Source organism: Melozone crissalis, unplaced genomic scaffold (assembly GCF_028551555.1).
Source record: "Melozone crissalis strain CALT ecotype California unplaced genomic scaffold, PUWL_Pcris_2 ptg000042l_1, whole genome shotgun sequence".
NCBI classification, from domain to species: domain Eukaryota; kingdom Metazoa; phylum Chordata; class Aves; order Passeriformes; family Passerellidae; genus Melozone; species Melozone crissalis.
Genome location: NW_026535820.1, coordinates 29,362,501 through 29,376,363, shown reverse-complemented (window position 1 = coordinate 29,376,363; position 13,863 = coordinate 29,362,501). Strand labels below are relative to the sequence as shown.

At 39.2% G+C, this 13,863-nt stretch overlaps 1 protein-coding gene across 1 annotated transcript in view; it reads right to left on the bottom strand.

Annotated features, from left to right (window-relative positions):
- Window positions 1-2,913: 2,913 nt before the first annotated feature.
- TSHZ1 (teashirt zinc finger homeobox 1) overlaps window positions 2,914-13,863 on the bottom strand; it is a 54,925-nt gene continuing 43,975 nt past the window's right edge. Inside the window, exon 2 of the mRNA XM_054284765.1 lies at window positions 2,914-7,467. Coding sequence (XP_054140740.1) covers window positions 4,283-7,467 — 3,185 coding nt within the window. The 3' untranslated portion in view covers window positions 2,914-4,282. The remainder of the gene's footprint in view (window positions 7,468-13,863) is intronic.

Below are 13,863 nucleotides of genomic sequence, written 5' to 3'. Positions count from 1 at the left end.
CTTAGCTATGATATCACCTTCTACTTAGAATAGCATCTTTCATCCCAAAATGTGTTCTCTACACCTACCTGTAGGATGAAGCTGAGTACACACAGTGATGAAGCGAAACTAGACAAAGCCACATGAAAACATTACAAGAAGAAACTCAATCAGAAGAGTGGGGAAAACAAAAATTTGGAAGAATTATATTTTAGAGATTAGTATCTGGCCCGTGAATTTGGGTTAGCATTCTGTTCTCATCCACGGACTGAAAAGGACCCTGCTTTTAAATTTCACTGAACAGATGGTGAAATCCCACTTCCTGCTACTTTCATGCTGGGAGAGTAACTCAATACTGCATCAGCCAGGAGACCAACACCTACAGAGCTGCAAGAACACTCTGCATGGAAACTGGCCTCTCCTTGGAGGTCTCCTAACCAGGACCCCTGCCATATTATTTAAAGAATATAACACACTCAAATCTCAGATGGCTTTGGAAAATGCAAGAGATAGCTGATGCACTGTGTCTTGATTAGTCTAACACAAGATAATATGTATATTTTATGCCTTTATGCTTAATTGCAATTGCATTTTAGTGGCTTCCATGAAAAGGATGGATTATACTTGGCATCATTATTACTAGTGTAACCATCCAGAGAAAGCTGCAACAAAGTTATGTTGCAGAAGACATTAGTGAATAACCCACAAAATGCTATTATAAAAAAAAAAAAAAAAGAAAAAAAAAAAAAGAGGTATTTAATTCAGGACTCATGTTGTCAGTACACAGATCTCCCCAAATTTCCAGTGGTTTGCATCAGCTTTGAAACAGCAACATAGAAGAATGCACCAAAGTAGAAATCAAACCTGCAAAAATAAGCAAACCAAGATCTTCCACTCTAATAACAGATACAAGCAAAGGTGTGAACACCAGCAATGTAATGCTGAAAAAAAATGAGCTTTATACATCTCTGAAAAGAATCAGACACACTGGATTTTGCATACATCACAAAACAGGTATACAGGCTTCCAGAAGCTATGATGGGGTTTAAAGATCTTAGGTTTATTTTTTCAAGATCAGTCCTGAAAGGCTTTGTGGTGTCTTCCATCCAGTAGCTTTAGAACCTACTTGTAGAACAGCACAAACTTACTTTTGCTGCAATCTTACCAAAAGAAGAAATAAACATGGAAAAAAATTCTGGGAAAAAGAATAACTGCATTTTGAACTCTGCAATTTCTTTTTTAAAAAGGAATTTTTTTCTGAAATACAATATTCAAACAAAAGTGGCAAAAATCAAAATAACAAAGATTGTACTGTTACTGTACTTCATTTTCTTAAGCGGGAGAACCATCAGAGCCCTCCAATTTTCATCTACTCCATATTTCAGTCATAGAAAGTGTCACATCAGCATAGTCACCAGGTAAAGCTGCTGGTTTATTCTAAATGGACTTTCTTCAGACAGTGGCACAGATGATGAGTGATTGTCCAATTCTGAAGCTATCAGAACTGAACGGATTTAGCAATGTCATAAACACCTCTCGAGGGAGTCACCTGGTGTTGAGAACTCACTTTACATGCCGTGTTTCAAAATCAGTTTTAATGGATTTACATTAGATTCAAATCCACTTTAGAGCTATTATTTCTCCCTTTCAACCTTTTCACACACTACTGCAATGTACTACAGCATATTTTATAATCACATGTTTGCAGGCCTGTGGGAAAGTAAACAAAACTTCAAAGGGTTATTATTTAAAGACTCTCTATTATGGCCATAGGCCTGACTGTTTTTCTTCCTCACCACCCCTTGGGCCCAAAGCACATAATCATCCAGTAATTGAACTGAAATGTCTAAATGGCTAGATCCCCTGAAGGACATAGGTAGTTAACAGTGAAGAAAGTAAGGGACATTTTAAAAAACCCTCACGGCACTTTCCTGCACTACTTAGAAACACCGTATAAATGTAACTGACCTGGACCTGATAGGCTTTTAAGGGAACAGAACAGTGCATGGATATTTCTGGAGCTGTAGCTAAAGTAAAGATTAAATGTTGAACCATGATGTATTTGGAAGCAAAGATCTTACATTTAAATTACTTTCAGAAGAACCGAGAAGAAACAGGAATATACATATGTACACAGAAGTATATATAGCTCAACAGTATCACTAATACCACGTGAAAGCAAACCCCTCTAGGTCCTCATATTTAATAGCCCATCCAAAAAGTGTAATGGATAGCAGATCCCAGGCTTTCATACACTGTAACTGTCAAAGCACTCAGGAGATAGAGAAGTGAAGACTCTGACAGCTCTCTTTTACATTCTAAATGACATCTGCATTCAACAGAACAGAAATAAAGATTAATACCTGATATGATAGCGCTCAGCTTACCTCAAAATGCAATATTTAAAAAGTACAGAGAAACACAGGTCTGCCTCCTTGTACTGTAAGTAAAAACTGGTGTCAAAGCCTCTGAGGTCTTCACCGCTGCCAGGGAGGCAGCACCGCAGCATCCAACAGACCGCAGGGGCAGGAGCCACAGCCTCTGACTATGGAACTGCTGGAATCAAAAGGTTTCACCAGGGAAGGGAGGGAGGGAGGAGACAGCTTTGAACACACACAGAAAATGGCTACAGGTACAGCTGCACATAACTTGGCCAAAACCTTTGCAGCCTCTCTTGTACCCCAGCGAGGAGCAGGACGCCCCTGGCTGCCCTGGCTGTGTACCTTTTGCAGTGAGTGCCTGCTGCAGATCTCTCCTCAGAGGTTACCAGCATTAGGGCTTTGAGCGAGACACGTCAGCACACAGATCAGGAGAGATGATTTCAAGTAGATTTTCGCTGGTTGATTATATAAACGATGCCTCTTATAGCTGGAGCAACACCTCAAAGGCAATTTAATGACGACATGACAATGTATGTAAATCAAGAACTGCATGTGGGTTTATTTTACACTTGAGAAAACAGTGGATTTAATTGTGTGAACCAAAATGTACTGTACAATATTAATGATAAAACATCAAAATGTATAATTCATAGTGCATTGCTTGCTTTATTTTTATTTATTTATTTTTTTGTCAGATAGTTCCTTTAAGTACATGCATCTGGAAAGATGCAGGTGCCAGTAAAATTCCTCTATTTATATCAAGCTGCAGGAACTAAATTTTATTCAAAAAGTGTGGTTTTACATTATATACACAGAAATTGAATATAAAATGACAATATAAAAAGTTAAAAGAGAAAGCATACAGCCAGAAGGTACAAAGAAAGTTGAACAGTTTAAAATGGTACGATATGTAACATGTATTTTTTTAAGCTGATGCTGGCAATTTACAAGGAACAGAATCCAACATTTGCCCCATTTTTTTTTGTTTTCATTTACCAATGCAGCACACTATAGAAAGGTCAGCTTGTACCAAAGCTTAACATTTGTAAATAACTATAAACTGCAATATTTTACAGAAAAAAAAAAATAAAGGAAAGAAAAGAGCATTTTTACATTTGTTTTAAATAACAGCTTGCATACTTTTTTTTTCCTTTTGCCAAAAAGTGGCAATTCTCAGCATCCAGAGGGTTTGGGCATAGTGGCAAATTGGTTTGTTTGTTTTTTTATTCATTATTTAACTTATACAGTTGTGGCTTCCTAACCCCTTGAGTACTACACAGCTCTCCTTCTTCCAAGGACTGCATGCACAATATCTTCACAAACCAGTTCTGCATTTAAAAAAAAAAAAAGCTCATTCAATAAAAAAAAAGTCCTGCTTCCGACACAGCTTTTATTTGAATGAAATGCCTTTAAGCCTTTTGTTTTATTTTGTTTCTCCTTATTTACTTATTTAGTCACTGGGAAAGGCACAGAAATGCTATTACAGTTCTCAGAGGGTTAAAACTTGACACTACCAGGTTCTGTGACCTTTATTGTCATGGCAACTTTGTAATTTTAGGATGTCTCTTTATCATTGTTCTTTGTGTCTTTCTTTACGGCTAAATTAATGTCTCTCAATAGTGTCTCCCACTATATTCTACAAAAGATAGCTTAACATCAAGGACAGATGTGGAAAATAAAGGTCAGACTTTGACTCACAAAAAATAAAAACAGAAACAAAAAATAACCATGCACAGATCAGACAAAGAGCATATAAATATAACTACAAAATAAGTGTAAGAAAAACCAAGGTCCAGATAGGCAGTTCAGCAACAAAAGTAAGACTGATTTCAGAGGCTCAGGTCAGGCCTAGTGCAGTACTATGAAGAAGTTTAGTGCAATGTTCCTGTGGTCACTTGCATACCTGGCTGCTTACCTGGACGCTATTGTTTTTCTAACTCAGTTACATAGATCAGATGGTCCTCTGGGGACTTGCCATGTGTTTTACTAAGGTGCAGTTTGACTGCATGCTTGCTTGCAAAAGTTCGGTTACAGAGCTTACATTGGAATGTGGAGCCTAAGTCCTCCTCGGCAATTCCAAGTGAGCCCAAAGTCTTGTTTGTGAGGACTTTTGAAACATTCTGCTGTTCTTGAATCTGATTAAGTGGCAACTTTGACAGATCCTTCAAACTAAACCCTAGGTGTGTCTCTAAGTGACTTATATATGTAGAAGCAGTCCTGAACTGAGAGGCACAATCATTGCAAAAGAAAACAGGATGTCCTGTGTCCAAGTTCTTTAAAAATTTAGTTCCACCTGTCCTCCTTAACTGATACTTCACATTGGCCAGCCAGTGGCTAATTGTGGTCATGGAAAGACCAGTAAACTTAGAGATGTGTACCCGCTCTTGTGGACCTAGGTCCGACATAATGTATTTGCCTTCTGGGGTCTCCCTCAAGCTGGAAGCAAACTGGGCTTGAAGGATCAGAAGATGCTGAGGGTTCCAGTTGGACTGCCTGCCCTTCCTCTTGTGTACTGGTGACAGTTCATCCAGAGCTTCCTCAAAACTGCTCCCATCAGCATCAGACTTCTCTGACACGGTAGAGGGAGTTGAAGACTTGGGTGTCAAACGCCCCGTGAGGTTCTTCACCATATCAGAAATATCCAGCAGGGCACTCTCCCTCAGCGGGGATGAGGCAGAGTCAGCCACACTGGAAACAAGAGGCTTGTTTTTGGACTTAGTTAAATCAATAGGTTGATCGCTGTTCTCATAGTAATACCGATCAATAGCGTCAGCCTGCTTGACTGGAGTGGTTGGGTAAATGGGTTTGTCCAACATGCTGTTACTAATTTTGTACAGCATGGCCAAAGGGTCCAGAGAGGGGCTTACCGGCTTAGAAATTTTGCCTAAGTGGGTATTCATAATGGACTGTAAAGCGCTCAATGGATTAATGAAGGATGGCTCAGGTGAATGATCTGTGATAATTCCTAAATTGTTACAGCCATTTGCAACCTTTGTTTTAAGTGGCTCTGTACCATTTGGCGTATGTGCTTCTGCTGGACTATCCTTTTTGACCTTCTGAACTTCAGACTCAGAGCTCTTCTTTGGCTGCTGTTTGTTATTTATCTCTTCTGCTTTTGGGAAGTCCTTGTTTTCTTTAGCAGCAGGTGACATGGGTTTAACTGGAGAACTCTTCTCCTTCTCCAAAGGCTTCTCTTCCTTCTTCACGTTGATTTTACCAGTAACTTTCTCCACTAGCTCCTCCATAGCAGATACATTGCTCTTGTGAGGTGGGGGTGTGAGATTGCCTGGGGAATGGATGAGTGCATTGTGTTCTGACGACAGCGATTTCACACTGCTCGCGTAGGACGGCTGCATTTGAACACTCTGCACCGCAGGCTGAAGGGGTTTCACTGTCCCTGGGAGCTGGTAAGCTGCATGGATACTGGGATATCCTCCCCAGGAAGGGGCTCCATTCTGGGCTTTGCTGATGGCTGTTGTCACTGTGTTCTCCAGGGATTTCAATATGTCTATTCCGCCTTTAGGACTATCATCTAGGTCCTCCTCTCTGAGGTATTGATACAAAGTTGTTGGCTCGAATTTCTCTGTAGAGTCCTCACTCTCTTCTTTAATCTTTTTCTCTGTTTCAGTGACCACCAGCTTTTCCTTCTCTAGGTCTTTCTTTTCCTCTGAATTTGTGGAGCCCGCTGGGGAATCGGGCTGCTTTTTAATGTTGGAGGCTGGTAGCCTTGTATGGGTGGTGGGTGGAAGAGGTATAGACTGTATTTTCTCCTCCACCACTGGGTCCAACACAAGCTGTTTGCCTTTTTTGGAAGCAGAATTGGTCACCTTCAGGAAATGACCGGTGACCATCATGTGAGCAGTGAGCTGCTGCAAAGTATCATGGGAACTGCCACATTCCATACATTTCAGTATCTGGGCTTTGCGTGCCTCAAACTGCCAAGTGTAGCTAGCACCATTTTGATAGCCATAGCGGTTGTTCGGAGTCACGTAGGGGTTGGCAGTTTTCTGATCCTTGGCAGACTCACCCAGTGAAGCTTCTGCCGTGATCCCTGTTGGCTCAGGTGAACAAGGCGAAGCCAAGTCCTGAAGTGCTCGCTTTTTGGTAGAAGGGACCAATTTGGTGATGGCTGGTACTGGCTCCTTCAGAGGCACTTTCTGGTAATGCTTTGTTTTTATCATGTGGACGCTGAGGTCTTGCAAAGACTCAAACGAATGCCCGCAGTACATGCACTTCAGCACTTTCTGGGCATCCTCTTTGCCTTCCATTTCCATAAGCGATCGTTTCCTAGGCTTTGACCACCGCTTGGTCTTATCGGCTTCTTTATCTCTGTTGTCATCACGGTAATGTCCAGTTTCATTCATGTGCACAGTTAGCTCCACCAGCGTGTCGTAGGCCGCGCTGCAGTCTTTGCATCGGAACTTGCTGGCACCGGTGAACACAGACCCATAGAGTTTATTGTTTTGCCGGTAAAGCTGCACCGTGCTGAAGAGACTCGGCTCCGGCAGAAGTCCGTACGATGACGTCTGCTGCAGAGTTTTAGCCAACGCAGCTTGGTGCCAGTCGTAACCCGAGCCACCACTGTTACTATTGCTGTTGCTAGTACTACTGGTGGTTGTACTGGTACTGGTGTTGGTACTGGTAGTACAAGTACTCTGGGAATTGGCATTGGTGTCAGTACTGGTCACGTTTTCATTCTGGCTGATTCCGTTGTTGCTGGTGGTTGGATTGGATTTCTTTAAGTCCAAAGCTAAACTGGACCAGCAAGTCTCTGAAAGCAAATTTGCATACACAGCTTTTATTTGTGCCAAGCTGTCCTGTGGATAGGAAACATTGTCTGTGCACTGAGGATCCTCTTTCTCTTCTTTGGAGGAAGTGCTTTTGAAATGGGCCAGCTGATCGCTGTTTTCACTAAACGGCGAACCATAGCCTGCATCCTGATTAGTTGCAGTGCTGACTGGGGAGTTCTGGTAGCTTTGAGCCTCTTTGATCTCCGCTTCTTCATTGCACAAATACTCATTCTCCTGGATGTCCAGAGACAGCCCATCATCTTCCACGCTGTCTTCATCTATTTCTGCTGCTTTCAATTCTTCCTCAGGAACATATGCTAAAATACAGGAGGGGACATGGGGGGAAACAATGTTATTGAACACGCACATTTTACATGGCTCTCCTTCACTGAAAACTGTAACCATGAAGACAAATTTTGAAGATACATCCAAAACCCAAACTCACCATCACTCACATACTCCTCCTATAAATCCACACACTCTGTCATGGTTACAGTTTGATATCAGTGATACTGAAGAATAAACTTTGACTTCAGCAGTAAAATATGTGCCAGGCCCACAGTAAATGCCATAATATCAAAGCTAAAATCAAACAAAGAGCCTACTAAACTAGTTGTTATCAACTTAAAAAAATGGCCTGGTGCTGAGCTATATTTACTGCACTACATATGTATGTGTAACGCGTTGCAGCTGACCTGCATCCCTCAGACCATGACACTCAGAATCACTGACTTGACCAACTCTATCTTGTCAGTTCTGTCTTTTCTTGCAAACTGGCTTTAGCTGCAGCTGCAGGGGCCATTTCTGTGTCACTGATACCTGACTCTAATGAAGCCATACAGGCCAAGAGTGTCAGGTCAGCTGTTCCCAGGGTGTCCTGGTGTCTGGCTGTACTGCGTCCATCTGAAAGCAGAACAGCTTTCATTTTTGAAAGGTGAAAAGAGAAGCAAGACTGATTGTTTTCTGAAATGGGAAGGCTGTAGTTTGCCTCCTGTTATGATCTGATGGGGGTCCTTCATTTACCATTTTGAAAAAAAGCAGTCAGAAACTAAAAGTAAATACTAGAGATTAATTTCTTAAAGCAACAAACAAAAACCTTGAGATTTCCACTGCAGCTTGATTATTGGTTTACGGAAAATATAAAACTTTTCTATTGCATTGCTATCTGTGAAAGTATATGATCTCACCAAACTATGTGTTTATCTATATCAAACTATTTGTTAAACTAGCAAATGTGATATTCATGAGCAGATGGCCATTACATCAAAACACATTTACTCCAAGGGCTCAATTCACAGAAGTGACTTACATGTACCTAAGTGATAAATGTACACTTTCATTGCAAAGCAGAAAACATAGTTGTACACATTTCCCTCCAGTTTTGTAAAAGAAACTTAAAAAAAAAATCACAATGCCAACTGAATGTAGATAATTTATAAGAATGTCAAGGTAGAAAATACGGATTATGAACAATTTTCAGTAACTGAATAAAAAAGTGCCTCCTTGTCAGGTGAACTCTACAGCAAGTGATGCTGAAATGTGTCCTGTGTCCTTTCATGGTACAATACTGAAAGCAAGCCAGAAAATAGGCACTTTTGCTCCTATGTGGTATGAAGAAAATATGTATTATTATGTTAACAAAGCTGAGGTCTTCTTCAGCTGGGGGGAGCATAAGTGCGAGTCGAGCTTCTTTTTGTACACAGTTGCTAACATATTCTGAAATGCCTTTTCTGAAAAATAAAAAGAATCTTCTTTCATTGTAATATGAATACTCTTTGAAACACATTACGGTCAGTACTGCATTATGTATTCACCTTTGCAATTCACTCTTAATGCAGCCCCTAACTGTTTCAGCCTGATCTTTTAAGATGAAGCAAGAAAATACTCTATCTAGTACTAGGGTTGTACTGAACCTTAAGATGCCCATTGCATTTTTCACCTGTCCCCTAAATGTCAATATTTTCAGATGATAATTTGACCTTTTAGTTTTTAAAAAAGTTCTGATCAGGGCCCAAAAAGATAAATCAGCCTCAAGTGTTTTCTAATATGTTTAAAAGGAAAGGTGAGTACAAAGCACAATAAATAAAATTCAGAAATAATCCTGGAGTCAAAGGCCAGGAAGATGCTAGAAAAGCATTGTAAAACCAGATGAAAATATTCTCTAAAAGGCATTTTGTCCATAAAATGAATAATAGAATGCAGAAGTAGTAAGAGAATTCAGAAGGCAGCCAGCTTCCCCGTCTTGCAGCAATGCTGCTGTTGGAACACTCTGCAGATATTTGAGGATGGTAGGACCGCTGCAGTTCTGAACTCTAGGAACACACATAGAATTCACTTCCACAGCTGCAGTCTAGGATCTCTTAGCCCTCTCATTCAACACACCTTTTTGCAGTAGTTTTTAATGGCAAAAGACAATACAATTTTAAGTATCAGAAAAGCAAAGAATAGTTAAACAAGAATTGGCTTCTAATTTTGAAATTATTTTTAAATAGAAAATAAACCCCTCTGAGACCTAAAATGCACAACAACGGGCAGTTACCATCTGGCATTTTTATCAAAAAAACCAAAACCAAAACAAGTACAAGCTAAAAACTGAGAAGACACACATTTTGAGCTTTTATGAACAGCTTTCTTCTCACTAACCCTAGTGCAACAATGTCACTTTTCTCCAATTTTCACATCCCAATATTTTTAATAACTAGGTGCAAAAAACTGTTGTAGCATGCAGGATGTTCATATAGTTGATGCAGCATTTTGTAAGGATCCATATTAATTATTTGCTTACATCTCTACTTAATTGGAAATTACATAAATATATATTTTTATAATTGCTATATATAACCATCTATATATCTGCTTAAATAGAAACTTTAATGATCCATTGCCGTGTCTTTTATTTTTCTTTATTTACTTACGATGGTGTTTTCTCTATTCTCATACTTTTGCACTGTATCATAAAAATAAAAAGGAGCTAAACCACACAAGAAACATTATAAGTACATGTAAGGTCCATGTTAAACTGCCATAGCAAAGAAATCGAGTGTCAGGGTGGAATTCTCATCTTTTACTCACTTTTTCTACTCTTTGGTTTTGCTGAGACTACTACATGATTGAGTTCACTCCTTCACCAACATATACTGTAATATAAGGGTTAAGAATGTACAAATGGCCAGAACTATGATTTTCTACTATTTCAGAATTTAAGCCAGTTCTAAATAAACCCTGAATTTATATGATGTGCACACCCACATGTCTGTACATGTATCTAAAGTCACAAAGAAATAATGCTCTTTAACAAAAAAAAGAGTAATTTATCTGTAATATTTAATTTCTATCACTGCAATAAAAAAAATAGTCTCTTTAACTCCTTTGGTTATCATAGGATACAGACAATACCTTTTCATTCAAGACTACTAATGCTTATGAGATGAATAGCAGCACTCTCAACATATGGTATTTTGCAAGGTCAGTGCAATTCTCTAACTGAAAAGGTTTCTGTAAGAGCTAACAGAGAAGCAAACAAAAGGAAGAATGTTAATGTCTAAAAGCATGTACATTTTACTAAAATTCTCACAGAAATTTGACAAATAAATAAAATTCAGTATTTTAAACACAGCAAAAATGTTCCTATTATAATTACTTGCAGAGAGAAGTAATATATTCTACCTTAAATAAAAGCATGAGATGTTCAGATTCTAAATTACAAAATGTAGACCAACACACAGATTTCAGACAACATATCTTTCTGTGACCGAGCAACTCTCAGCAATCTTCTTCAGACATTCCTGCATCTGCAAAGGTACTGCTGGTTTACACATGTCCCAAAACCACACAAAAATATCAAGAGCAGATATAGACAATGATCCTCCTCAACAATAACTATATTCAAAGTAGAAGAAATTACAGAACACAGCGTCAGCTTTTCTCTTCCTTCTCATTTGTGTCTAGACAGACTGAGGCAAATGCAAGTAATAAAAGAGGGAAAAACCTTCAAATTCCAGACAACTGGAAATTAGGGGGGGCATTTGGTATTTCTTTTTTTCCTATTAAGTCTTGCTATTATTTTTTTTTCCTATAAAATGTGCCTTCTGGATGCCAATGCTTCCCCATAGATATACTGTCATCTTTGAGCAGTGTTAAAAGCTGTGCATTCTAATCTAAGTGGACATGAGATGCTATATATTGTACATGTGAGTAGCACAGCACATTGTGTTTGCTTCAGTGAGAATATTTACACTATAAATACACATCCATTGTTTGAAAAAGCAGACAGAGATCTGAAATATAAGGATGTGGTTAAAAATAAAAATATTCTCACATAAAACCTTTCCACAACCTTGGAACTATGCCTTTGAAGGAATCTGTCTCTGCAGAGGTATTCTTTTCCATTCAAAAAGGGATTCAATATTGAATAAATTATTTTAAAAGCACCAAAAGTAATAATTGTATTTGGTTTTAGTAGTCTACAAAATTAAAAGCAAGAAGCGCTTCAAGACCCAATTTTAAATCCTCCAAATAAATAAATTTATTCAGAAGAAACACCTAAGCAGTGAAAGTCACAGTTCAGTAAAGGAATTGAATACTGAGATAATTTTCACTGAAATACCTATTTCATAGTTTTGACAAATAGGGATAGGTTTAGGTCTAAAATTCTTCACTAAATCAGGGCCTACTCTGTGACTAAACAATAGTGGCACAATGTGAGTGTTCACCATTCTTCAAGAGATGTATTGCCACAGCTTCTAATATTTACCCAGCCAACAGGAGACAGCAGCTGCAGAAGTTTTCACAACCCACACTGTCACCTTGCACAAACTGCACTCCAGGCTGGGGGTGATTTCCACTGCACACAAGAACACATTTCATATCTTAGGGAAAAAAAAATACAGACAATCTATAGCCACACATCTCCCTCATTATGGAAAAACGAGGGAGATGAAAAAATCCAAATAATTTTCAGACATGTTTCCAGAACACAGAGCCATGAGAATTTTAGAGAAGAATCCAAAATCGCACGTTGTGATAGTTTAACAGGCGTGCTGGAAGATTTGCAAATCTTCTGTATTAGTATATACAAATGTTCATACAAAATTCTGGCACAGATGCTACAAGTCTGCGTGCACGTGTGTGTGTCTGTATTACAATGTTACTATGGTGGAAAAATATGGCTTAGTTATGACAATGGCTGAGGAGCAGCAGAGAATATGAGACAACCAGATAACCTTACTACAGAGGTTTGTGTCTTTCATTTCTAATTGCAGCAAAATGGGGGGCAAAATACTAGAACTGCCTACCCTCTAATTCTAATGCAATGGGTCTGAAAAGTAGATAAGGTACTGTAACAAGAGCAACCTCCGTGCTTCTAGCAGGTTGAATGATAACCCTTAAAGGCATCCCATTAAAAGCCAACAAAAAGATTCTTCACCTCTTTCTTTTCTCTCCTCTATCCCCTTAAAATGAATGCTGCAAATTATTAGCCAACGCTGGCAATTGGAGAACGAAGCAGCTTGCATGTGGGTATATTTTCACAGTGATTCTAATCTGAGAAATTTACTTGCTCTTCCCCTTCTATCTGATAAACTATACATTCAAGCGTTCTCATTAGCGTTCGGATCACCAAAGAGAGCTGGAGATGAATCAGTCCATCCACCCCTCCTCTCCCTGCTCTGTCGAGATTATTTCATTGAAATGTTCATTTTCATCCCTGCTGGCAACATTAGAATGGAAGTATTTAACCTGTTTCCATTACTTATACAAATTACCATTATGGGGTAGGACAGATGTTAGAATCATGCCACATAACTGACTTCCATACATTCTTTACAGGGAGGATAAGAAGAAGGAAAGCTGTTAGATCATATTATCCAGTCTCAATAATATTCTCTCTCCTCCCAGATTCATTAACTTCTAACATCAACGTTTCCCTTTCTTTCCATGTGAAAATGCTCCGTCTCCTTGAGCTCATTTAATTTGGAGCAGGAAATCTTTGTCAGAAATAATTTTTTGATCAGGTGCTCTAACTAAGGGGCGAAGGGGGGCTGGGGAAAGAATAAAGAAAAGGGGGGGAAAACCCAACACCTTGTCGAAAATGTTATTTCTCTAACATGGATGATGAAAGAGAAGTCAGTTAAGATGCTGGTACTCAAAGATGGCTGTCACTTCAGATAGGGGATGGCACGACTCACCTAGACAGGTGACGCTTTGGTGGAGAAAAGGCTTGCTGCATTATTGAGAGCACCAAAGATCAGGATGACAAAGACTGTAGGCCCAGGGTGCCTGGGGCTCCTAGAGAAGTGACTTCAGCAGGCACATGGATTTCAGCCTCCATTTGCATCACTAACTAATAGTGAAGCACAAACCAAAAGTTCGGTGATTAAAAGGCAAGCACGCATTTACAGACGGCAAACACCCAAGTCACCATCAGCACTAACTTTCTATTCATTTCCAAACAACATGGGAAAAGTTCAAGGTGTTTAAGTTTCAAAAAAAAAAGAAAAAGGGATTTTATTACAAATTACTTATTCAAAAGGCTTTCCTGTTCAACTCCCTATTTTCCTGCTGAATTATCTTCCTGCCCGCCCCTTTAATGCTTGCTTAAGGCTTTGTGATTTTGCCATCCCAGAATATATCCTTGCACTCTGAAGTAGCTGAGAATCACTGCAAAACGCATCAAATTTGCCAGCCCTTCTCACGTGAACACATTTGCAAGAGAA